Source organism: Diplodia corticola (assembly GCF_001883845.1).
Source record: "Diplodia corticola strain CBS 112549 chromosome Unknown scaffold22, whole genome shotgun sequence".
Taxonomy (NCBI): Eukaryota; Fungi; Ascomycota; class Dothideomycetes; order Botryosphaeriales; family Botryosphaeriaceae; genus Diplodia; species Diplodia corticola.
This window is the reverse complement of record NW_017971501.1, coordinates 1-22316: the sequence shown is the minus strand read 5'-3', so window position 1 is coordinate 22316 and position 22316 is coordinate 1. Positions and strand designations below refer to the sequence as shown.

Genomic DNA, 22316 nt, shown 5'->3' with positions numbered 1-22316 from the left:
CGGCCTGTCGCATCTTCAGGGCACAGACAGTCCACTCGCCTCCAGCTGTCGTCCGCCGCAAAACCACAACTCTCCACCCTCTCCACACCACCACCTCTCTCTCCCCTTCGTCCCGAGCGTTGCGGCCGTCATTTTAATCAGCCCTGTCGTAATTCGTACCTCCCTTCTCCAGGCCCGCCGCCCGGCCTGTCTATTGCACCGGCTGCGTCTGTGTATAATCCGCGCCCTCGTCCAACCGCCGCCTTACGCAGTCCTGCCTGCACCCACACGCACACAGGCTCCTCACCGCGCTCGCTGCATCGCCGCCCGTCGCTCCTTGACCTGCCGCCGTGCGTTCTGGCGGCTCGTCGCCCGGAAACATCCCTGCCCCATCATCTGGAACCGCAGAGCCCGTCACTCTGGCCACGAGAGCTTCCCCTTGACGCCGGCACCGAGACCCTACCGCCCTAATTGCCCCCGTCCGCGACAGCCCTCGACGCGCGCGACCCCCCAGCAGCGCTGCATCCACGACCGCGAGGCACAGTGGGCTCCCACACGCACACCCGCCGTTTTCTGCCCGACACCGCTGCTCCCTACGTCAGCCGGCCTGCGAGCTCAGGGCGCGATTTGTACAGTGGTCGCGAGACAGCTAACGTCGAGCGCCAATCCGCAGCACAGTCCTTCGACGCGGTCCATCACGGCGACCCCAGCCGTCTCTACATTCCTTTGGCCGGCACCAAGCACGTTTTCGCCTCAGCCCTGGTTTTGGTAATTGAGCGCGCCCGATTTTCGTCCCTTCGAAGCTTTGAAAAATCGCAAGGGCCATACAGGATTCGCTTTAATTCATAATGGCTCCTCCGACCTCGAGGCCCGACCATCACATCAACCTCAACTACCTGCCCCAGCTCACCCCGAATCAACCACGCTCCGGTTCTTCGACCACCGCCACTTCACCCATCGAGCCGCCCACAGCGGGTAACAATGTGAGGTATCCTATGGGCAATGGGAGCAGCATGGCAGCGATTGGCAACGCGACTGCAACGGCACGTATTGGTGCTGGCTCCCCATCCCATGACTACGGCAGCAGGCTCTTTTCAAAGCGGTATGCGCAGCCCCACGTTTTTTCTGGCGCATCCACGTCTAACCGAAATTCATCACTAGGGCCCGAGAGATCCAGGCACAGGAAGGGTTGAACCCTCAACTCTGGGGTCCTCCGACGAGCGGCAACTCCACGCCTCTGCGAGAGACCATCCCCGAGTCGCCAAATGGCGAGAGCTTCCCCGACTTCAACGCAGCCACTGGCATGGAACAAGCTGCGCAGCAGACCCCGTCGACTCGGAGGACCAGGGCTGGAACTCTGCCCTCCAGGTTTTCGACTGCCGGCGTTCTCAACAGCCTAAAACCTCAGGCATCTCTTCTCCCGCAGACGTCCCGGCCCACACCGTCTACTAGCCCCTTCAAGCCAGGCTCACACACTCCGACTGATCTGGGGGGATTTGGCTCGAGCGGCTCTGGCACGAAGTCATCGGCCATGCTTTCGCGCATGAGGGCTGGTTCGATGCCTCAGCGCCCAGGCTATCTCTCGAACTCCAACCCCTTCGGCTCGTCGGTTTTTTCGTCGAACTGGGCCAGTGGCCGCGAGCGTGGCAACACACTCGCCAGCATCCGTTCCTCGGAGGATCCCTCGTCCCCTGCACACTCCCATTTCTCGGGCCAGTCGCTTGCCGACAACGACGTCAAGACCCTGGATTACCTCGGCCTTGTCGATACGCCTCAGCAATCACGCGCGACGCTCGCTCCTTCCGACATTGAAATCATGTTAGAAAACCAACGGAACGGGCTTCAACCGAACATGATCGCCAATCTCGCTGCCATGAACAAGCAGAACGCCGCGAACCGCTTTAGATCATACTCGGTCAACGCGAAAGAGAAATACGCCGATGAGGAAGAGGAGGAGATGGAGCATATGGGGTACGGTTCGTACAGCGGAACTTTGACGCCCACGCCTGAGGCCAGCGCCGCTGCCTATGCCAACATTCACGAAGCCGTTCGTCAGCACAACCTGGAAGTACAGGCTTTCGCGAACTTTGCCAGCGCGAGTCGTCCGAGAGCCCGGACTGCAGGTGTTCTTGAGTCTCCATCTACTCGTCTCTTGCGCAACTATCTTCCCACCTCTTCCAGATTGGACAGCAGCATCAGCGCATCCGACCTCCAGCTGAGCGAGGAAGCTGAGTACAACGGCCTGACTGAAGCAGTCCAAAGTTTGAACCTCAATGGTAAGCCAATGCCAGAAGCAACGGGCGAGGAGAACACTCTTGAAGGTCCCACCAGAGCTTTGTGGCTTGGCAACATTCCTTCGTCTACTACGGTTTCATCTTTGAACGTCATCTTCAGTGTTTTCGGTCCCATTGAGTCTACCAGGGTTCTCACGCACAAGAACTGCGGGTTCGTCAATTTCGAGAACTTGGAGAGCGCCGTTCGTGCCAAGCAGCAGTTGAATGGCAAGGAAATCTTTCCTGGCGCGGGACCAGTCCGCATTGGCTACGCTAAGGTCCCTAGCGCTTCTGGTACTCCGGGTCATAACGGACTCTACCCATCGCCGAGCCCTGACCCGAACTCGAAGACCCAGGGAGATGGATCGTCCCAGGCAGCTGGTACCGCTGCTAACCGCCAGGCCAAGGACGTGCGTGTGGAAACCAGCTCCGCGCCTCTGACTACACCCAACCTCAAGGAAATGCAAAGCGACATTATCCAGATTGTGAAGGAGCTAGGCGCGACCGACGAAGAGGCCATGAACATCGCAGCAAATGTTTCGCACGCTTTCGATATCGATCAGTACGAGCCCGAAGTCCCGCCAATTCCAGAGCCATCGCACAACAGGGTTCACGATGCCCCGAGGCTCCGCGAAATTCGCAAGAGGATCGACAACAACTCCTGCACTCAATCTGAGATTGAGGATGTCGCTATGGCCATGCTCCCCGAAGTTGCGGAATTGTCTTCGGACTACCTTGGTAACACCGTGGTGCAGAAGCTGTTCGAATACTGCTCTGAGAGCGTAAAGGAAGCCATGCTCGCAGAAATCGCCCCTCACATGGCTGAGATTGGTGTACACAAGAACGGCACCTGGGCCGCGCAGAAGATCATCGATGTGGCCAGGACCCCCGTGCTCATGAAGTTGGTTGTCGACAGCCTTCGTCCGTATGCGATGGCCCTGTTCCTTGATCAATTTGGCAACTATGTCATGCAGGGCTGCTTGCGCTACCAGTGCCCCCTCAACAACTTTATTTTTGAGGTCATGCTGGGCCGCCTCTGGGACCTCGCTCAGGGCAGGTTCGGTGCCAGAGCCATGAGAGCTTGCCTGGAGAGCCACTTCGCTACGAAGGACCAACAAAGAATGATTGCAGCTGCAATCGCGCTGCACAGTGTCCACCTTGCTACGAACGCCAACGGAGCTCTTCTCCTGACTTGGTTCTTGGACACATGCACTTTCCCTCGTCGCCGTACTGTCCTTGCGCCACGTCTTGTGCCTCACTTGGTGCACTTGTGCACCCACAAGGTTGCTTATCTCACGGTTCTCAAGATCATCAACCAGCGGAACGAGCCCGAGGCCCGTGATACTGTTCTGAAGGCTCTCTTCTTCTCACCCAACGACGAAACCTTGGAGGCTATTCTGCGCGATCAGTCTTGCGGTGCTACGCTCATCTTCAAGGTTCTGACTACCCCGTTCTTTGATGAGAAGATCCGCCCCGAAGTCGTGCAGAATGTTCGCAACGTCCTGCTTCGCATCAAGGCTCAACCCGCTCAGGGCTACAAGCGTTTGATGGACGAGGTTGGTCTCTCTACGCGTAGCGGCGGTCCCAACCCGCGTGACAACCACGTGCGGGATATGTCGCCTGCTTCCCGTCCTGGCTCCAAACAAGCCAATATTTCAAATGGCGGTGCGCACCAGCAATCGGCAGGCACTCCCGAAAGCCAGATGAACCGACCCTTCTTCCCACCCGGGATGCCGCAGCCACAGTTCGATCCTGCCCTAAGCCTCCAGCGTACCGCCAGCATGGATAGCCAAGGTTTCGACCAGTCGGCCTTCCTTCCCAATGGTCTCGGAGGTTACGGTGCCAACCCTAACCTCGCTATCGCCGCGCAGTACCAACAGGCTATGCTGGCGGCTGCTCAGCAGCAATCGCGTGGCGGCCCGGCTGCCTTTGGCTACCCTCCTATGAACGGCATGGGTGGCATGCCCGGCGGTGTCGGCATGAACGGCTTCCCGGCTGCCACTGGTGGCCCTGGGGATGCTTTCCGCAGCAGCCCTCTTGGCGGTGCGCCAGGTCTCGGTATGGCACCTGGTTTCGGGCAGCCCGCTCCCGCTCCAATGATGGGTTTCCAGGGGTCTCCTGTGGTTGCGCCGCAGGCTCCTTTCGGATATCCCCCTATGGGCTACGGTGTCCCCCAGCTGGGGCAGCAAGGGGTTCAGCAGCAACAAGCAGCAACAGGCGGCCGCAGGAACAGGGTAAGTCGATGACATTTCTTCACACGAAGCCCCATTGATTCTAACAAAAGTGCAGAGATGAGTTCGGCCTGCCTTACCAGTGCAGGCTAACTGGCCTTGAACCCTGTATCAATAGAACGCATTCTAAACAATGCGCAACGCGGCGGTCTCACATTATGACCGCAATCCTTTCGAGAAGTGACGCCAACTCAAAAGCTGCTGGGAGGCACCGGATGTTCTCTCAATGTGCACACTACTTGGGCCTTGGCTACTAGGCTCTCTCACGGTTTTCGTCACTCGTTCACGTCTCTGTCGGAGGAATGCGGAGCAATGGTGTTTATTCGGTGCTGTGGAGTTGGATATTTGTCCTTCTCACTTTCCTAACCTTTGTTTTATTTCTGCTCTTTTCTCCTTCATGTATCAAACTTCACTTCATGACCGGGGCCAGACGGATTCGGGATACGGTGGGGGATGAAGTTACGAGTGATGCAGGAAAGATGGAACATGATTGTGGACTATGACTCGGTGCTGGAGTGCTTGGTCCGAACTCCGTCTAGTTGTACTGCCTTGCTCTTCTCAGCAATTCCCCCTATCTTCACATCTACTTCACAACAACTGCACAATCCTAGATTACCATCCATCTCAATGGTGGCAAACCTTTTTCCCTTGATCTTTTCCTTTTTCCTTCCATGATCGTCAAGGAGGAGAGAAACGGGCATGTAGATCACACATCACGTTCTGACTTTGCTCACACAAAAAAAATCCACAAAAGGCATTGATTTTGATTTTGTTGACCCTCCTGTATCTCGTTTCACTGGGGGTTTTTTGTATACGCTGTTTTTTTTTTTTTGAAAAGCTATTCTTCTTGTGTGACTTTTTCTTACGAAACAAATTCGGGCTCGGATCCTTTGACTGTTCTTTGCAAGCGTCCTTTGCTATTGACGAGAAAAGATGAGTAAAAACAAGTCGACTTGACCTTGCTTCTATTGCTCGTGCATTTGTTTTCCTTGCCCCGTACCGTCGCCAGGGGAAAAATGCCACGGTCTATCATTCGATGTCCAGATGTGGAAGTACTTAGTCGATCCATCTTTGATTCTGCTTGTGATGCCTCTCTATGTGTGGCTTACAGCTAGCAATGCACGTGCCGTTCATTTTTGCCCTCTCTACGCCTCGTCAGGTGGAAGGCACGCCAATGGATTGCCATCGGGGTGTCCAGATGACTGGATGTGAATGTCTATGCTCCGGGATGTATTAGTTCTGGGGGTTTCAAGCGCGTAGACGCCCATCGAACACCTTTTCATTGTTCTACCAACGCCAATGACGTCAAGCGCTGTTCCGTTGCCAGCGTCGGGTAGTTAATCATTCCCAAGAAACACGGTCACTTTTAAATCATGGTGTTTGACCGCCCCTGACTTGCTTCGCTTCTCATTCCTGCTATTGCCATCCCAACCTTAGCGCCTTTGAGACTCTGACGGTTGATCTTATGTCGTTCTTTTGTACCCTCACGATGCCATTGCTCCTACACTCAAGCCAGCAAACAGCGTCCTCACTTATTCTCAAAATACTCCTCTATCCTCTCCACAACATCAGCTTTTTTACCCGCCACAGAAATGTGTCTGCTGTGCGCCCAGTCTTTCAGGACCGGCACCGTGAGCTGCCAAATGGTCAGTTTGGCGACTATATGATGCATTCATCGATCGTACGTACCTTTGAGATGGTCCCATTTGCATACCGCGACTTCATTTCGGCGTCACTCATCGTGTCCGATGTCTTCGACGGTACGGCTCCAGACTCGGTCTTCTGCCTCTTGGGCAATGGCTTCGACTCTACTTCCGGTTGACGTTTCCTGGATGATTGAGCCCAGTTGCGGAATTCCTCTTCCAAGGCCTGGCCCCACTCGGTGACCTTGTCGCCGACCCGCTTGTCGATCTGCCGATATTTGGGGACGGTCTTATCCTCAGGCTTCTCAGGGAGTTCATCTTCTAAAGCAATGGCCTGAAGGATGCGGTAGAACCATTGAAGCGCCGGATTTGGATACCTGCTGGGTTCATACTCGCCTTTTGGAAGGGTCAAGTTCTGAACGATCTCGCGCATAATGTCCGTCAGATTGTCAGATGCCCTGACCAGGGGCGTCTCTGGGTTCTCACGAATGTCGTCGACAAAGGGCAACGGGATGACCCACAGACCGGGTGGTCTGACCTGTTCGTTGCGTTCACCAAGCTTTTCCTGGCCGGGAAGGACAGCTGCGAGGGTAGGAACGGCGTTCCGACGCGGGACGAACCATACTATAGCCATCTTTCCCTTCTGTAGCATGTTCTGATGCAATGCAGAAAACACGCGCGTGGAGCCGACAAAGTCAGCCTCGGTAGGGTAAATGAACATCGGAGAGCGCATGTTGGCCCACTCCGGGAGCATGGATAGAGGCTTGAAGCCAATGATGCGGATGACGGGGTCACCAAAATAGCGAATAGCCTTGGTCTCGTCCTCGGTAAACGAAACAGTCTCCCCGCCGAATTTGTACGCTTTCCTTATCTCGGTCTTCTGAACCTCACGTGCTGTGTCCTCGGCAATCTTGGTTGATGAGCCAACGGCTATCTGCGGTTTCTCGCCGTTCATCCAGACATAGCAGCTTCGAACCTTGTCCTGGCGCTTGATCAGAATGTATCCCTTGACGCCAATCTTCAATCCTGGGCCGATCTCGAAGGGTAGGGAGAACAGGGCACGGCGCGGAGCGGCTTTGGAATTGATGCTCGAGATGAGCGACTGGAGAAGGCTGATGCCGTCGCCCCTTTCAGCGGTCTGAGCGACTTCGGTGATTGGTGCGGGAGCCTCGGGATCGGTAAGAGATTGACGGTAGACAATGTCCTGAGCGTGTTAGAACTAGCATACTCCGAAACACTGGAGGTTGCGTACATCGTAGAACTTTGCCCGGTCGAAGCCATGATCTGGATGTGCGATGGGAAAGAGCTCGATTATGACTCCGAGATCGTACAGATCCTTTGCACGCACGGCTGCAGCTTGCCTGAGGCTCTTACTGTCGGGATGCGGGTTGTCGTTATCTGTGACAAGGAACAGTCGCCTTGAGGTGAGATTGGGCGCTTTTGTGGTGAATATCTGGTTCGCACAAAAGAGCACATTGGCCATGGACACGGGCTCCTCGGACGGCACGAGCAATTTGCTGGCCTCGTCCTCGTCCTCTACGAGGTTGCGCAAGCGCTTCACATCGCCAGCAGCCGGGACGTCGAGATGGGTCAGGAGATAGCAGTGCGGATATTGCAGGGCTCCGCGGGCGCCTGAAGTCTCATCCTGGAATCTTGACTGTTCGGTGCCGAAGAGCAAGACACCCATCATGTCGTTTGGGTGCGAGATGATGCGCTGCTGCATGAGTTGGTAGGCGCATTTCAAGGCCGCGGACGTAGGAGAATCGCGGTCGGCTTTCTTCGAGTCTGATTGAGGAGGCGTCTTCAGCATCGAATGGCTCACATCGATGGCGAAGAGCACCGCGTCCTTGACCGTCTTGTAGCCCTTCGCTGATTGTCAGCGCGCGTTTGATGTTGCGAAGAGCAATGGAACGTACGGTCTCGTCAAGCGTCTCCTCCTCATCCTCCTCATCTTCCTCCCGGTTATAGCGCTCGGGTGGATTGGCCATTGTGACGATGTTGATGCAGCGTGCGGAGAAGAAGGCAGGCACGTCACCGCACGCCTGCGCGGCAGGCAGCAGCGCGTGTGCACGTGACCAAAGGCATGGCTCCCAGCTTTCGCAGGTTGATCGACACCTTCTTGTGAGCGGTCTGCAACTGTATTTTCAACTGGAAACTGATCGGCGGGTATTGCAGCCTTGACCTGCGATCGACCGCGATTGGCTGGTGGGGCGCCTACACCCCTACTCTTCCGCTTCTGCTCTTGTGTCGTTACGCCTCCGGGCTCTGTTAGATGGTCTCGCGTAATCGAAACCCAGCCTCACTATTGCAGCGTCGTTGGCTTGGCTCACCGACTCCGGAAGGGGACGCTTCCGACGCCTTTCTTTCTCAGCTGGACCACGGACCCCGCACACTGTGGCTCCGTGCTCGAAGGAGCAATCTGTGATCTGAAGGCCGGCTTGCATACATTCTGTGATCTATCTGGGGCCAAACTGCGTCATGCACAACCCGCGACTCGTAAACGCACTCTAGGCCTGCAAAATGTCATCTTCACAACAGCGATCTGCCTCTGTACAGCGTATATGTACTTGGCCAAACAACTTGGCGCCCTAGCTCAATGTCGTAACCATAGTTCCCCCGACCGCAATTTCCTCCAACCTTTCGGCTTGCGTCGGCTTCTTGGCACGCACCGGCCAGCCCAGACCCCGCCTGGTGAAGAAAAAGTTACCTTATATATTGAATGAGGGGAAGGAAAAAAAATTAAGGTCGTACCCGGGATCGAACCGGGGTTGCAGGAATGTTCTGAAGTCAGAATCCTGAGTGCTAGCCACTACACTATACAACCGGGATTAACAACACTGTTGCTAACGAGCTTTATGTTGCGACATGCAGTACCCACTGCTTGCTCCAACATCTCGTGGAACACTTCTAGCATTCTGGCTCCCTTGCAAAAACTCAGGAAGTGGCTTATCGAACTCTAACAGCAGGTGGCGTGAGAGTCGTTATCTCGTCGCGCTCCAGATGGTGGTGGTGCTCGCTTTGTAGCGGAGGAAGTCAAAGGCCGGCTTTCGGGCTTAAGGCTGTCCAACTGCGTAGCACAACCTTATCTGCAACCCTGGTCTTTACCAATACCTTGGGTCTTCCCATTCGCCAATGCCTCGCTTCGTGGCGCGCAATCGCGCCATTCAGAGGCGATCCTGCACATGCGATCTGACCTCAACCGGAAATGCTGCAAAGGATTAGACGTGCGTCGACACGCAACACCACATTATCTAATGGATATCACACTGACGTGCTCGCCCATCATTGCGCCAGATGCCCTTGCTGCTGCTCAGCATGTCATGTTCATCCCTGCGCTGCAATGGCGCTGTCCACGTGAGGCGTGCCAAAGAGATTGCCACGGCCTCAGCCAACGAGAGTGCGGCCCTCAGGAGGCGCCTTCTACCCGAACCATCACATGGGATTGCTCATTCGGGCAAGTCACCACGACGACTGGCCCGCGAGCACCGCGCAAGGGGCCGCTATGCGCAAGACAGGGTCCGGTTTGGTTGGCTGACCGGCCCCCGTTTATCTGGCTCTACCAGCGCAAACACTTGCAGCCCACCAGCGTCAACCCGAGGGGAGAGCCGCGATTGTGCCTGTCAGCGTGACCTTGCCCGGCAGCCAACCGGACGGCCACAGAAACGATTGTGTAATCGGCCAGCGGCAGGGGCTCGGCCCGGGCAGGGCGAGTTGCGGACTCGGCGGAGGATGCAGGCGCAAGTCCTCGCGTGCGCAGTGGGCGCCGGCCAACAACGACGGCGCAAATTCGCGGCTCGGCAGGCAAACCCCACATTCGGCCGAATATCTGACATGCGGAAACTGCCAGGTTGGCAGGGCAGGCGCGTGGTGTTGATAGCGGGGTGGAGCAGCAGGGCGCGCCGACACCGGCAACCTTAATTGCAGCCGTGGCGAGGCACATCCGCAGGTAGCCGCGCCGGGGAGTGCGCGGCTGGGGCACACGCTTGGGGCATCGTGGTCGAGCCGCATTTGATCCAACAAAGCTACCATCTTCCTATAAATCAGCTACGCGTCTACCTCCCAACACCATGCAACGATCCGCTGCCCAACTTCCCCGCCGTCCACGTCCCTTCGACGCCGCCTGACAACCAGCCCGGAAACAAATCTGCCCGGTTTCGCATCACTGTCCACCGTAGAATCTCCGAAGCCGCCAATTGCCCGATACGTCATGCTCACCACTCTCCGCCACACCCGCCCTGTATCGCTGAAGACCCCGCTCCTCACCCAGCGTGCCGCGCTGGTGTCGGCCCGCGCAATCCACCACAATGCTGGCTTCTCGACAAAGTCCGCCTCGCGGACTGCGACCCTGTCGATGAAGTCGGGCACAACCGTGCAGGAATCAGTGCGCTACAGCTCTCAACAGCTGTCCGCCATCACCGCCTCGGCAACGTCGCCCGCACCGGCATCGCCTGCCCGGGCGCTCGATGATGCCCAGGATGCCATCGCGAAGCTCCCGACCGCATCCCTGTTCCGCAACCTCCTGATCCAGAACATCTCCGCCTACCCCGTGATCCTCTCCTTTCTCCTTTCCATCCTCAAGCGTCACTCCGACTTCTTCGTCAAGGCACCCATCTTCCGCCATGTCATCCAGTACTTTTTCTACGCCCACTACTGCGCCGGCGCGACCGGTCCCGAGATCTCGCGCACGGTCCAGAGCCTGAGGCAAATCGGCATCAAGGGCGTTATCCTGAACTACGCCAAGGAGGTTGACATGCCCGGTGTCGCTGCCGAGGGCCAGCAGAAGGCTGCTGAATCCCAGAAGCTCCACGAGCAACAGGTGGACCAATGGCTCGACGGCACCCTGAAGACCATCGAGTACGCGCCCGCGGGCGACTACGTTGCCATCAAGTTCTCCGGCGCGGGTACCCGGGTTGTCGAGATGCTCGAGCACGACCAGGAGAAGCCCGACGAGCTCTTCGGCTCCGCGCTCACCCGGGTCTGCGACCTGGCGCGCAACAAGGGCGTCAGGCTCCTCGTCGACGCGGAGCACCAGTGCCAGCAGGCCGCCATCGACCGGTGGACGATGGAGCTGATGCAGCGCTACAACCGCGGCGACAGCATGGTCCTCTACAACACGTACCAGATGTACCTCAAGGCCTCGACCGCCGTGCTCGACGGCCACCTCGGCCGCGCCGCCGCCGAGGGCTTCAACTTCGGCGCCAAGCTGGTGCGCGGCGCCTACCTGGGCAGCGACCCGCGCCACCTCATCCACGACACCAAGGCCGCGACCGACGCCGCCTACGACGCCGCCGCCGAGAAGCTGGCGACGTACCACCTCGCCTCGCCGCGCCCCAGCATCCGCGTCGGCATCGTCCTGGGCTCGCACAACGCCGCCTCGCTGCGCAAGATCCGCGCCATCCGCCACCAGCAGGCGCAGGCCGGCCAGCCCATCGCCGACGTCGTCTACAGCCAGCTCATGGGCATGGCCGACGAGCTGTCGCTGTCGCTGACCACTGCGGACAAGGAGTTCGACCTCAAGGAGGGCGACTGCGACGTCTACAAGTACGTCACCTGGGGCACCATGCAGGAGTGCATCCTGTACCTGGTGCGCCGCGCCGAGGAGAACCGCGACGCCGTCGCCAGCGCGAGGGACTCGAGGGGCCTCTTCTGGCGCGAGATGAAGAGGCGCATGGGCCTCGCGGGCTGAAAATATAATGATGCTCATTAAGCGCGAAAACGAGATGGGTTTTTTTTTTCTCTCCCTTTCCTTTCCGTTGTCGGGGTTGGATTGAAATTGGAAACGACGGACGACCCAGAAACAAAGAGCTACAAGGGCCATGCTCTCCTAGTCAATAGGAGTGCGCGCCGAGGTATGAAGAGTCGATGGTGCAAGGGCGTTCTCTGGAAACAGGATGCCACAAGCCACGCTAAAAATCCAGCAATCAGCGGGATTTTCCCTCGGGTGTTGGGGCAGGCTCAGGGTCAAGGAATGGGGCAGGGAGGCAACTGCGGATACCAAGAAGATTGCCATGAATGAACGACGAAACGATCTTCTGTACAGCATATAGAGAAATAGAGCAATAGAGGACATATAATGGCTTTAGCCCAGACCGTGTGATGCTTTGCTACAGACTACAGCTCCGTGCCTTTTTTTTATGCTTGTCAATAGCATTTCGTAAACATGCAAAATCGAATAATGAGATATAGAGAAATTCTGGGCATTTCTCAATTATTCCCGGCATACCTGTCGATTTATTGCCGTTTGAAGTCGATCCTTTTATTTCCGGCAGAACCAGCAACCATGTACCTAACCTTACAGCATATACACATATTTCCACAAACCTCCGGTACCTTTTGCACTTTTAATGTTTCCTCCCTCCTTCCCTTCAACTCGCATGCCCCCAGCCTCTCTCTCTCTCCACAGCTCTACGCAAGCAACTTGTAGCCCTCCCAGCCGGCCATGCCCTGCAGGGCCAGCTGGATCAGCATCGACCAGCTGCCAATCAGCCTGCCCATGCCGTTCTTGGTGTCCTTCTTGGTGTAGCCGAGGGCGTACATGACGCGGCCGACGCTCCACAGGCCGCCCATGACGGCCGCGGGCACCGGCTTGCGCAGGCCGACCGCCAGCAGCGCGAACAGGAAGCTCGTGTGGTTCTCGAGGAAGTTGTAGTGGCCCCGCTGCGCGCAGTTGAACAGGTGCAGCGCCTGCTGCTTCTTGGCGTCGCCCTCGGCCGCCGCGATCTGCTCCTGCGTCGCGTACTGGTGCGGGTACGGCACGCCCGCTGCGCGCCGGAACGAGCCGACGCGCATGCCTAGCCACGTCGACACGAAGAGGGAGCCGGTCGCTGCGAGGATGACGTAGCTGTGAGGAGGGGGGAGGGTTGTTAGCCATGTTGTGTCGGGCGGGGGGGAGTGGCGAGAGAAAGGGTGGTGTGGACTGAGGTTTGAGGGGATGGGGTTCCATTGATGATGGGAAGCTGTATGGGTATAGCGGGAGGCTTTCTTACCCGTACTCCTGGGGAACTGCGAAGGTAACAAGAGACATGATGTCGGAGTAGATGATGCTTCGTGGAAAGGTGGATTGATGGGTTGTGTGATGGACGGTTGTGTTGATTGCAACTGAATGATTCAATGCGTCCAGAAGACGGTGCTGGCGGGCTTTTAAAGCTTCAGCGGTTGCAGGCTCAACCCCTTCCCAGATATTTCCTAGACAGTAGCGTGTGTCGTGGTAGGCGGCAGCGGCGACGCGTTGCTGATCAAGCAAGCTCGGTCGGCGGAACTGATCTATCCGGTTGGTAGGTGCGGCGGGCTGTCTTGTCCCCGCATGCTGGACCGCATCGTGCGCACGGTTGAAGGATTCGCGCAGCGCTCCAACAAAAGCATCTCGAGGCCGCAAAACACTCTGGCAGAGAAGTTTCCAAAAATGTCGAATTTAAGGTGTTGAACAAGTTAAGCATAAGCTTTGCGGGTCCGATCTCCCGCCAGGTGTGTCCGGCGCATGCCCCTATTGGCTGGACCTGCCTTGCGCCATTTGAGCCTCCAGTGGTTTGCTCCATTTGTCAGCGACGTCCCCGTGGGTACAAAGGGGATGGCTTTGGAGATCCCTGATATTGCTCGTACATGAGTCGATACGGTGCAGCAGGCCCGTAGCCCTCCTGATCTCCAATCCGGGCGTCGTTTCGAGATGACACAAGGCACCCCGTGATACTTCTCTATCTTCTCCATGGACGCGATGCAGGAGTCGATCAAGAAGGCAATAATTGAATATACTAATCAAGAAGACCAGGTTCGAATACCAAAAACGGTCTCACAGTCACGCCGTCTAGCTTCTCCGTGCTCGTATCATATGCTCACTTTGTCTTGGCTCGATTCAAAAGCTTCTCACCGCATGGTCCGTTCACGCCAAAGTAGCACATTCGGGGAGCACAAGTGCGTGGCTGGTGAGGTGACGATGATTTACTGTCCGAGGTGAGTTCGCACGTCCACATGGATTCCATTCGAATTTTGCCGCTTTATGCACCTCATATTCTGCAGAGCGTCTGCAGGACCTGACTCGTGCTTTCCTTTGTTTCCTTGACCAGCCTCGCCATCTCCTTGAATCTGTGGAATTTGCCATAAGCAAGACGCCTCGCGGCCGACAGAAGAGCAAGGGGAGCATACTCTGGGATAGCGGCATCGTTGATGAGCTCGAAGAGTAAGCTTTCACTGGAAGTCACCACCACACCTTCGTGCCTGAGCCGAGCCAGAGCAATGGGGATTTCTTCTTTGTTGCAGCTAGACACGCCATCGGCTAGGACATAGACCTTATGGCCATCGCGCAGCAACTCGAGGGCCGTTTGCGTGACGCAGATGTGCGACTCGATGCCGACGATGATGCACTCGTGCTTCTGCGTGAGGGCGGCGCGCACCTCGGGCGTGAGCATCGAGAACAGTGTTTTGTCGGCATGCACCTTGGTTTGGATCCCGCCAGGGGCATCGAGACCAAGCTCAGAGCACGTTTCTCCCAGGCGAGCGCGGTTTTGCGTCGTGGCGAGGACGGGGAATTTCATGATTTGACCTGGACCCGATTCAGCTGGCGCCCCGGGACCAAGTGCCCGAATTCTTCGCAACAAAGGGATGAAAGACTGGGAGGTATCGGAAGCTAGGAGACGGCACAGTTTCACGAGGGCAACTCAAAAAGCCACACGGTAACAAAGGAAAGCGAGAGGAAGCGGCGCACCCCGTCCAGCACGGCGCGAGAACAGGCACAAAGGCCAGGCGACTTTCGCTCTCGTGCGGGCAGGGGCCTATCTATAGAACAGACTGGGGTGAGGGCCGACCGCCGCGTGAAGAATGCAGTTGCTCGCAGCACGCAGCGCAGGCCCGCCTGTTTTGCATCATCGCGCGGGATCGGCACAGGCGCAGCCACCTCACCCCCCAGGACGCCCTGTTCCTGGGGCGCGGCGGTCCACAGCGTGCGCCAGCCCTCAACGCCCAGGCGCTGCAGACGGGGCACGGGCGGGCGGGGGAGGTCGTACTGGCTCTGAGCATCTTCTGGGTGGTCTGGACGACCTTCGAGAACTCCCAGATGGCCGGGCGGAACTTCTCCTGCAGGTCGCAAATGCTGCGGTGCTCGTCAGATCCCGAGACGACGTAGGGTGTGGGAGGCGGCCGTACAAGAGCGCGGGGTTCGCTGGCGCGCGGAGCTGTCAGCACGTGGCGCGCCGGGGCGCTCTGGCGGAGAGACTCACTGAGCCTGCGGACGGCGGCAGCCATGATGGCGGACGAGGCCAATGAGGGCGGGGAAATTTACAGGAACGCGGCGCTGAAGGCGAGCGGCGGCACTGTGGTGTCGGGCAAGGCTGTGGGAGGACGTGCGGTCATGCAGGAGGCGCGCGCGCCAGCAGCAGCCTCGGGAGCTCCGTCGGGCGGAGCAGCATGACGCAGTGGGGGTGCCCGCGAGTGCCTGCGAGTGCCTGCGAGTGCCTGCGAGTGCCTGCGAGGACCGGCCGTTGGGTCCGCCGCGCGACGCCTGGCTGCGGGCCCAACACAAAGCGGCTGCGCGGCTGCTGCGTCTTGGGCTCACGTGCGGTCGGGACGACGGGAGTGCAGGGCGTGGTGGTCGACTTCCGTAAACTGCTCGTGAAACGCAGCGCCCGCTCCGTGCGTGCTCTTCTCGATCGGGCATGCGCGGGGACCAAGGGCATCGGCCCACCCAGCTGCAGCCCAGCACCAGCCCAGCACCAGCCCAGCACCAGCGCCGCCGCGACTCTTCTCCCCGCTACCGTGATGGCCGTCGGCCTGCGTCAGGGCCCTCGCGCTCTGCGCCTCAGCTGCGGCGTGGGCCGTGGGCCGTGAGCCGTGAGCGTCGGTCAGCTGGCGGCCGACTGCTATTTCCACTCGTCTTTGTGCCACGGATACAATGGCCGTCAGCCTCGGGTGCCTTGGCGGACCCCCCGCGCTGTCTGCGCCTGGCGCTCCGTCTTTGACGGGCGTGACATCCGTCCCCATTGGCTGTGCCCCGGCGCGGGCTGGTGTTGCGTCCTGGCCGCAGCCGACGGGTAGAGAGAGGTTTATAGCAGCCGGAACAAATGCGCGCGCGCCTGGCCTCTGCGTGATTTTGTTTGATGAGCGGTGACGGAGTGTATTATTCTGTAACTGCTGCTCCTCCGTAATTCCGCCTTGCAATAGCACTGGAGCGCGACTTAGCGAGCTGCGAGCGCATCCTGCTATCAAGCACATCCCTCACCACACAACCTTCCTTTTTCCCATTCCCACCAAGGCCCGCCGCCCGCCTGCTGCAAACCCGCCCGTCCCATCCGCCAACCCTCCTCGCCGTGCTGCCTGCCGCGCCCCTCTCCAGCCGTGGCGTAGCTGCTGGTCCTGCCCTGTCTCCAGCCACCGTCATCCAGCAGGGGCAACCGCCTCGCCGCCTCGACAGCGCGTGTCCGCGCCAGCCCTCCCAGCTCCATTCACCTTCGCCAGCGCCCACGCGCCTACTTATTGCTCGTCGTGACTTGCTCCGCCGCGCTTTGCGACCGGCACGCAATTCCCTCGCCCTCGCCGCCGCCGCCGCCGCCGCCGCCGCCGCCTCCACCGCTTCACGGGAGCGCCTCGACAACCCCGCCTGCCCGAGTTGATGGGCGAATACACCAGTACTGAAGCACACGCAGCCTGTTTCAACCGCGCTCTGGATTCCCCAGACACTCTCTTCTCGCGCCGCGTTTCGGCAGGACGTCCGCTGGCCCTGGACCAGTACACCTCCGCTCCCCTTCCGCTCCCCGTCAACCCCCACGCCGCGCAGCAGCCGCTCCTGCCCTACCACCCGCTCCTCCGCTCTGTGCACATCAACAACCTGCTCCAGAAGAATTTCCTTGCGCAGTCGCCTCCCGCCACCACCGTGTCTCAGGAACAGCACCCGAGGCCCTTGGCGTCGAGACCGGCACAAGAGACCACAAAGAAAGCGCAACCCAAGCCGCACCCTGCGCCACGGCACATCGATGGGAATAACAGCGTGTCGAATCGAGCTACGAGCGGTACATCGCAGGTGACAGACTCCGCAAGCATGGCAAGTAGGGGGTCAGAGGGGGTCAAGCATTCCCTTCCCGCACGCCCACCAATGACTTCACATCACTCAAACTCGGTCCCTTCGACGCCTCACCAGCATGCCCGGGATGTTGCATTTCGCTCGAGAACACCGTCGCCAAACGGCGCTCTCGGCAATCACTCGCCGAGGTCCGTCTCGTCCGAGGCAAATAGTACGCTACCGTCACTACGAAAGCAGCCGTACAAGTGCAAGTATGAGACGGGCATCGCTTTTGGTAGGCGCCGGATGGGCTATGACAACGCCGACATGCTGGAGAAGGCGCCCGTGCGGCCCAAGGCCTCCCTGAACCCCCAGGAAGAGGAGAAGCTCAGTGGCGATATGAGAGAGCTGTACGACCGGTTATTACCGTCCGAGGAGAGCCAGAAGAGACGGAAGCTCTTGGTGGAAAAGCTGGGCCGGATTCTGCACACGGAGTGGCCTGGAAACGAGTTCAAGGTTCATGTCTTTGGGTCATCGGGCAACATGCTTTGCACCGCCGAGTCCGATGGTATGTGCCGACCGCTACCGTTGCATCTGGACCGCGTTAACCCTCTTGACAGTCGATGTGTGTATCCAGACCCCAATGAAGAAGCTGGAAAGCGTGCATATGCTGGCTGAAGCACTAGCAAAACGTACGTTAAGAAGCCCGCAACGTTGAAACATTCTTGCTGAAACAGGTGCAGACGGCATGAGCAAGGTGGTGTGCGTAGCCTCGGCAAAGGTTCCCATTGTCAAAGTCTGGGACCCCCAACTCGAACTGGCTTGCGACATGAACGTGAACAACACGCTTGCGTTGGAGAACACGCGGATGATCAAGACGTATGTTCAGATCGATGAACGCGTACGTCCAATGACAATGATCGTCAAGCACTGGACGAAACAGCGGATCCTGAACGATGCTGGTACGTTTCGCGTTTCGAATTGCACGATTGGCACTGACGTGTATAGCAATGGGTGGGACACTGAGCTCCTACACCTGGATCTGCATGGTCTTGAACTTCTTGCAGACCAGATCTCCGCCGGTGTTGCCTTCGTTGCATCAAATGCCCTTCGAGAAGCATCTAACCGACACTGGAGAGGAGTCGAGCTTCTTTGATGACTTGGAGCAAGTTCGCGGTTTCGGAAAGGACAACACGGAGTCCTTGGGGCAGCTGCTCTTTCAGTTCTTTCGATTATATGGACACGATTTTGATTACGAACGTGATGTTGTCTCCGTCCGGAACGGGAGGTTTTTGACGCGGAAGGAGAAGGGATGGGAGGTGGACAGCGGCAACAAGGAGGGCCGGTTCCGCTTGTGTGTGGAGGAGCCTTTCAATGTTTCTCGGAACTTGGGCAATTCCGCCGATGATTACGCTTTTCGTGGGATACATTTGGAAATCCGCCAGGCTTTCGATTTTCTGGCAGACGGTGGGCAACTGGGGAAGGTATGCGAGCAATTCGTCTTCCCCAAGGAAGAGCGACCCACTTTCCAGAAACCGCCGCCAGCACCGAAACCGACCCTGACCCACAGTACTTCGCCATCCCGGCGGGGTGGGCGTGGCGGCGGCAACCGTGGTAGCAGAAGCCACTACAACCAGAGGAACAACCAGAACGACCGTAGTAGGTCGTCAAGTGGCACGAACTACGCGAACGGGCTTCCTTTCTTAAGTCCTCCTCTTGCAGGAGCTGGGCCTGATTACTTTGCTGCTACTACCGGAGCATCTTTGCACGAACAGCTATACAAGCAGTATCAAATGCTTGAGATGCAGCAACATAGCTTAAAAGCGCAACTCTTCGCCCAAGCACAGGCTCGTGCAGCACAAGCGCAAGCCATTGCCCAGGCCCAGGCTCACGCCAGAAATGGTTCGACCCACGGATCCCCGCCAAGGACGCAGTATGCGACGGCTCAGCCCGTGTCCAGAGATCCAAACGAGCCACCCGCCACTGCACCTCTCATGCCTCACTACCTGTATCCTTATCCGAATGGGTTTGAGCAGCCTCAGCCCATGTCCCAATCTCACTCTCAGGATGGAATTCGGACAAACCCTACGTCGCCATCATTACCTCAGAGTATACCGACGCAAAGGCGCGGTGCTCATCGGGCCGTCGTGCCTGAAGGTCAGGCAAATAGCTCCGTCAGGTCTCATTCGCAGCCGGCGAGAGCGGATCAGAATGCCCTGTTCCTTCCGGGCTATCCACCGATACCTAGCTATCCTCCCAATCTCATGGCCTATCCAATCGCACGATCATCGCAGGATGCCCAGCCGACTCAGCAGCAGCCAGTGGATGTTCCCCAACACCACTCCAAGGCCCTTCAGATTGTCCCTGAGCATGCCCAAAACGGCTCACCAAAGGAGTACCTCGGTTACTTCATGAACGAGTCCCCGCAGCAGTTCCGTTCTAATCTCCAAGATTACACCGTTCAGGCGATTCCCTCTTTCCAGGAACTGGCCCAGAGGCGTAGAAGGATTTCGCCAGAGTTGGTGCCTCCTCAACAAACTCAGGCACAGCAGCATGTCTCGCGATCGCCATCTCCCTTAGGACAAAACCACAACAGAAGCTATTCGAGCGGAGTTCGCCCGGCGCCTGTGACTTCAGCATCTCTACAAGTACCTGAAAAGCCAACACAACCCGCACCGCCCATCGAGTCAGGTCCTGTGATTGTGAACGGCTCATACCGAGCACCCCAAGCCAGAGAACAAAGGAGTGTGCCTGAGAATGTCGATTCCAATGGGTATATTGACAGAGATGCTGTATCTTCGACTGGCGGCTCAGCGCGACCAGACGAGCCGTTCCCCATGGAGATGCCGGAGCAACAACAACAGCGTCAACTGTTTGCGAACGAGGTTTTACGCCGTCATTTTGCTTCACCTGAGCCTGAAGGTTCGAACGGCATTGACATTTATAGTACAACATCTCAAATGACCGTGCCGAGTTACTCGGCGGCTGGATCCGGCGTTGTGAATGGCTACGCTGTCAACGGCGATGTTGATTACTCTATCCCAAAAGCCGCTCCGTCGAACACTCAAAACATCCCGCCTTGGCGTGTCAAGTCGGCCCCCAACGGTATCTCACATCTTGACACATCAAGAACGTCCGCCGCGCCTGCACAGACAGTGAAGTCGGCTGTCTTGCCTATATTGTCCCCTGTTCAGGAGACCAGGACTCCATCCCCTACGGCCAACCGTGGTGCGCTGTCTGCCGGTCTTCAGCCTTCGAACGGTACATTGCATGGCAGCGTCGGCTTCCTAGAGAAGGATAACCAGGTGACTCCCCCGCGATCTGGGAATGTGCAACACGCGAAACAAGCTCCGCACTTGAAGAAGGAGAGTCCGATTGCTCACGAGAAGTCCGGCAACAAGGGCGCTGCGGCGGGTAATTCACCTTCGCACAACGGCTGGCAAAAATCGAGCGGGGGCAAGAAAGGCGGCCGCAAGCGTGCCAAGTCAAATGCCAGCAAGAACGGCGAGCACAAGGGAGGCGAGCCCCTTCCGGCCAACGAGGCTGACCGTAAAGGAGGCTAGACTACCCGTCCGGTCAGTAGCCGACTGATCTGCCACGTTCAGCCAATCGGTCCTTGCCTTTACCAACATAAGACTGCATCACTTGGCGATGGCGCACGGAGGAGTACCGGAGCATACGAAGCCTTGTGCTATCGATTGACGGTTGTCGCTCGTACGATCTCGGAATTTCGGCCTTAAGCTACAGCCCTTTTTTTTTCGGTATGTGGCCACAGATAAGCCCATTGGTGCGTTACGAGATCGATCTTAGGAACTGAGAGGGTTCTTATCCCCGGGAAAGCGCTTTCGACTTGTCCTGTTCGAAACCATCCGGCTGGGTAGAGCAGGAATTGGAAATTATTTGATGAAAACAATGGAGATGCAGCAACGGGTGAGGTCACGAAATGGACTGGAGGTACTTGAACATTATGGCAACGAAAAAAGAAGGTCTTTTGGAAGTCAACAGAAAGCAGAAATGAAGACATCGAATTACGAAGACGAGCGCACCGGCAAACATGGCGCCTCTCGAGGTTGATGGACGCAAACGAGATCTCGATTCTTCCGCAGCAAGTCCGCGCCGGACTGCTCATTGCAGCTAATCTCAAGCACTTCGGATCGACGTCGCCAAAGATCTTGGATTAAGAAAAAGTTGCCAGAACAGCTTGTTTGCATTGCCTCTTTATTAGCAGCCGGGAGTCATACTGGCTATCTCACAGATGACTTCACAGACACGCAAGACATTGCAATCGGAACAGAACGGCGGAAAACGATGAAATACTGATATCAGGTTGGTTTGGTTTCTTCCAGCTCCTTGTCGCAGATTCGACTGCTTCCTTCCAACGCCGGGTACCTGCATTTTTTTCGAGCATGATATTAGGGTGCGTTCTTGTTTCAACACGGGATTGGAAATATGATTGTGGGGAAGGGAACCAAGTTTACCACTTCCATCGTCATCGGGGGCAGCACAAGCTACGCATGGCCGTACAGCACATAGCGATCGGGGTTTTTTGGTCTTGTTTTGTCATATCCAACTCAAGTCTTTCTCCGGGTGGGTTCAAGAGAGTTTTCTGATTTTTCCTGTTCTCTTTCGGCTTTCCGTCATCATGGGTGGGTCTTTTTTCTTGGATTTCGTTTTCTGGTTGCGTTTGATTGAAAGCATGGCATACATTGTACAGATAGACCGGCCGGTGAAGTCTCCCGGGACGCAGCGAGGCGCGACAGATGGGAAAGACGAAATGAGGGATGAGTACACGAAAAGAGAAGATCCTCCACCATTTAAGGCGAAACAACTGGAGCAACACCGTCGGCGAGTCCTTGCCATCACGAACAGCGCCGACGAAGGAATCCGGAGCTATATCCCGGGTCCGAAATGTTGTCAGAACAAGGGGGGGCTGCGTAGTGGGAGAAAGAAAAACTGGCCCAAGTTGCAATGTCGAGCTGGAACGTGTACGGGGATGGGGGAATGTGACATTTTGGGTGTCTTTGTTTCTTTTTGTCCTCTTGCGATATCTTTGGGACGATCACGCGAATCTTGCGAAGCATTGGATTGATTAGCATACGCATACACAAGGGTGGAATTGTCTTGTCTTTTTTTTTGCGGGTTTTCACTTCGGATAGCAGGATGTATGGAAGTTTTCGTCAGGGTGAGGCTTCTCGTCCCTTCCCCC

General features: G+C 57.3%; 6 protein-coding genes across 6 annotated transcripts; 3 read left to right on the top strand and 3 right to left on the bottom strand.

Moving 5' to 3' along the window:
- Positions 1-827: 827 nt before the first annotated feature.
- BKCO1_220006 (rna binding protein) lies at positions 828-4547 on the top strand (the record flags this gene model as incomplete). Its single annotated transcript, XM_020272859.1, has 3 exons — positions 828-1081; positions 1141-4486; positions 4542-4547. 3 exons carry the CDS (start codon positions 828-830, stop codon positions 4545-4547), a joined length of 3606 nt encoding a protein of 1201 aa, XP_020130754.1.
- Positions 4548-6011: 1464 nt separating this feature from the next.
- Positions 6012-8114, bottom strand: BKCO1_220005 (atp-dependent dna helicase ii subunit 1; the record flags this gene model as incomplete). The annotated part of the gene is made up of 4 exons (XM_020272848.1): positions 6012-6119; positions 6173-7330; positions 7379-7990; positions 8043-8114. 4 exons carry the CDS (start codon positions 8112-8114, stop codon positions 6012-6014), a joined length of 1950 nt encoding a protein of 649 aa, XP_020130757.1.
- A 2219-nt stretch (positions 8115-10333) lies between these two features.
- On the top strand, positions 10334-11812 carry BKCO1_220004 (proline oxidase; the record flags this gene model as incomplete). Its single annotated transcript, XM_020272837.1, has 1 exon — positions 10334-11812. The coding sequence occupies one exon, from the start codon at positions 10334-10336 to the stop codon at positions 11810-11812; it is 1479 nt and encodes a 492-aa protein (XP_020130756.1).
- Positions 11813-12531: 719 nt separating this feature from the next.
- BKCO1_220003 (microsomal glutathione s-transferase) lies at positions 12532-13150 on the bottom strand (the record flags this gene model as incomplete). The annotated part of the gene is made up of 2 exons (XM_020272826.1): positions 12532-12967; positions 13113-13150. The coding sequence occupies 2 exons, from the start codon at positions 13148-13150 to the stop codon at positions 12532-12534; spliced, it is 474 nt and encodes a 157-aa protein (XP_020130759.1).
- Positions 13151-14126: 976 nt separating this feature from the next.
- BKCO1_220002 (isochorismatase domain-containing protein) lies at positions 14127-15360 on the bottom strand (the record flags this gene model as incomplete). Its single annotated transcript, XM_020272815.1, has 5 exons — positions 14127-14205; positions 14266-14662; positions 15123-15208; positions 15262-15277; positions 15336-15360. 5 exons carry the CDS (start codon positions 15358-15360, stop codon positions 14127-14129), a joined length of 603 nt encoding a protein of 200 aa, XP_020130758.1.
- Positions 15361-16723: 1363 nt separating this feature from the next.
- On the top strand, positions 16724-20673 carry BKCO1_220001 (pap 25a associated domain family; the record flags this gene model as incomplete). The annotated part of the gene is made up of 4 exons (XM_020272760.1): positions 16724-17678; positions 17731-17802; positions 17854-18072; positions 18119-20673. 4 exons carry the CDS (start codon positions 16724-16726, stop codon positions 20671-20673), a joined length of 3801 nt encoding a protein of 1266 aa, XP_020130848.1.
- Positions 20674-22316: the final 1643 nt, after the last annotated feature.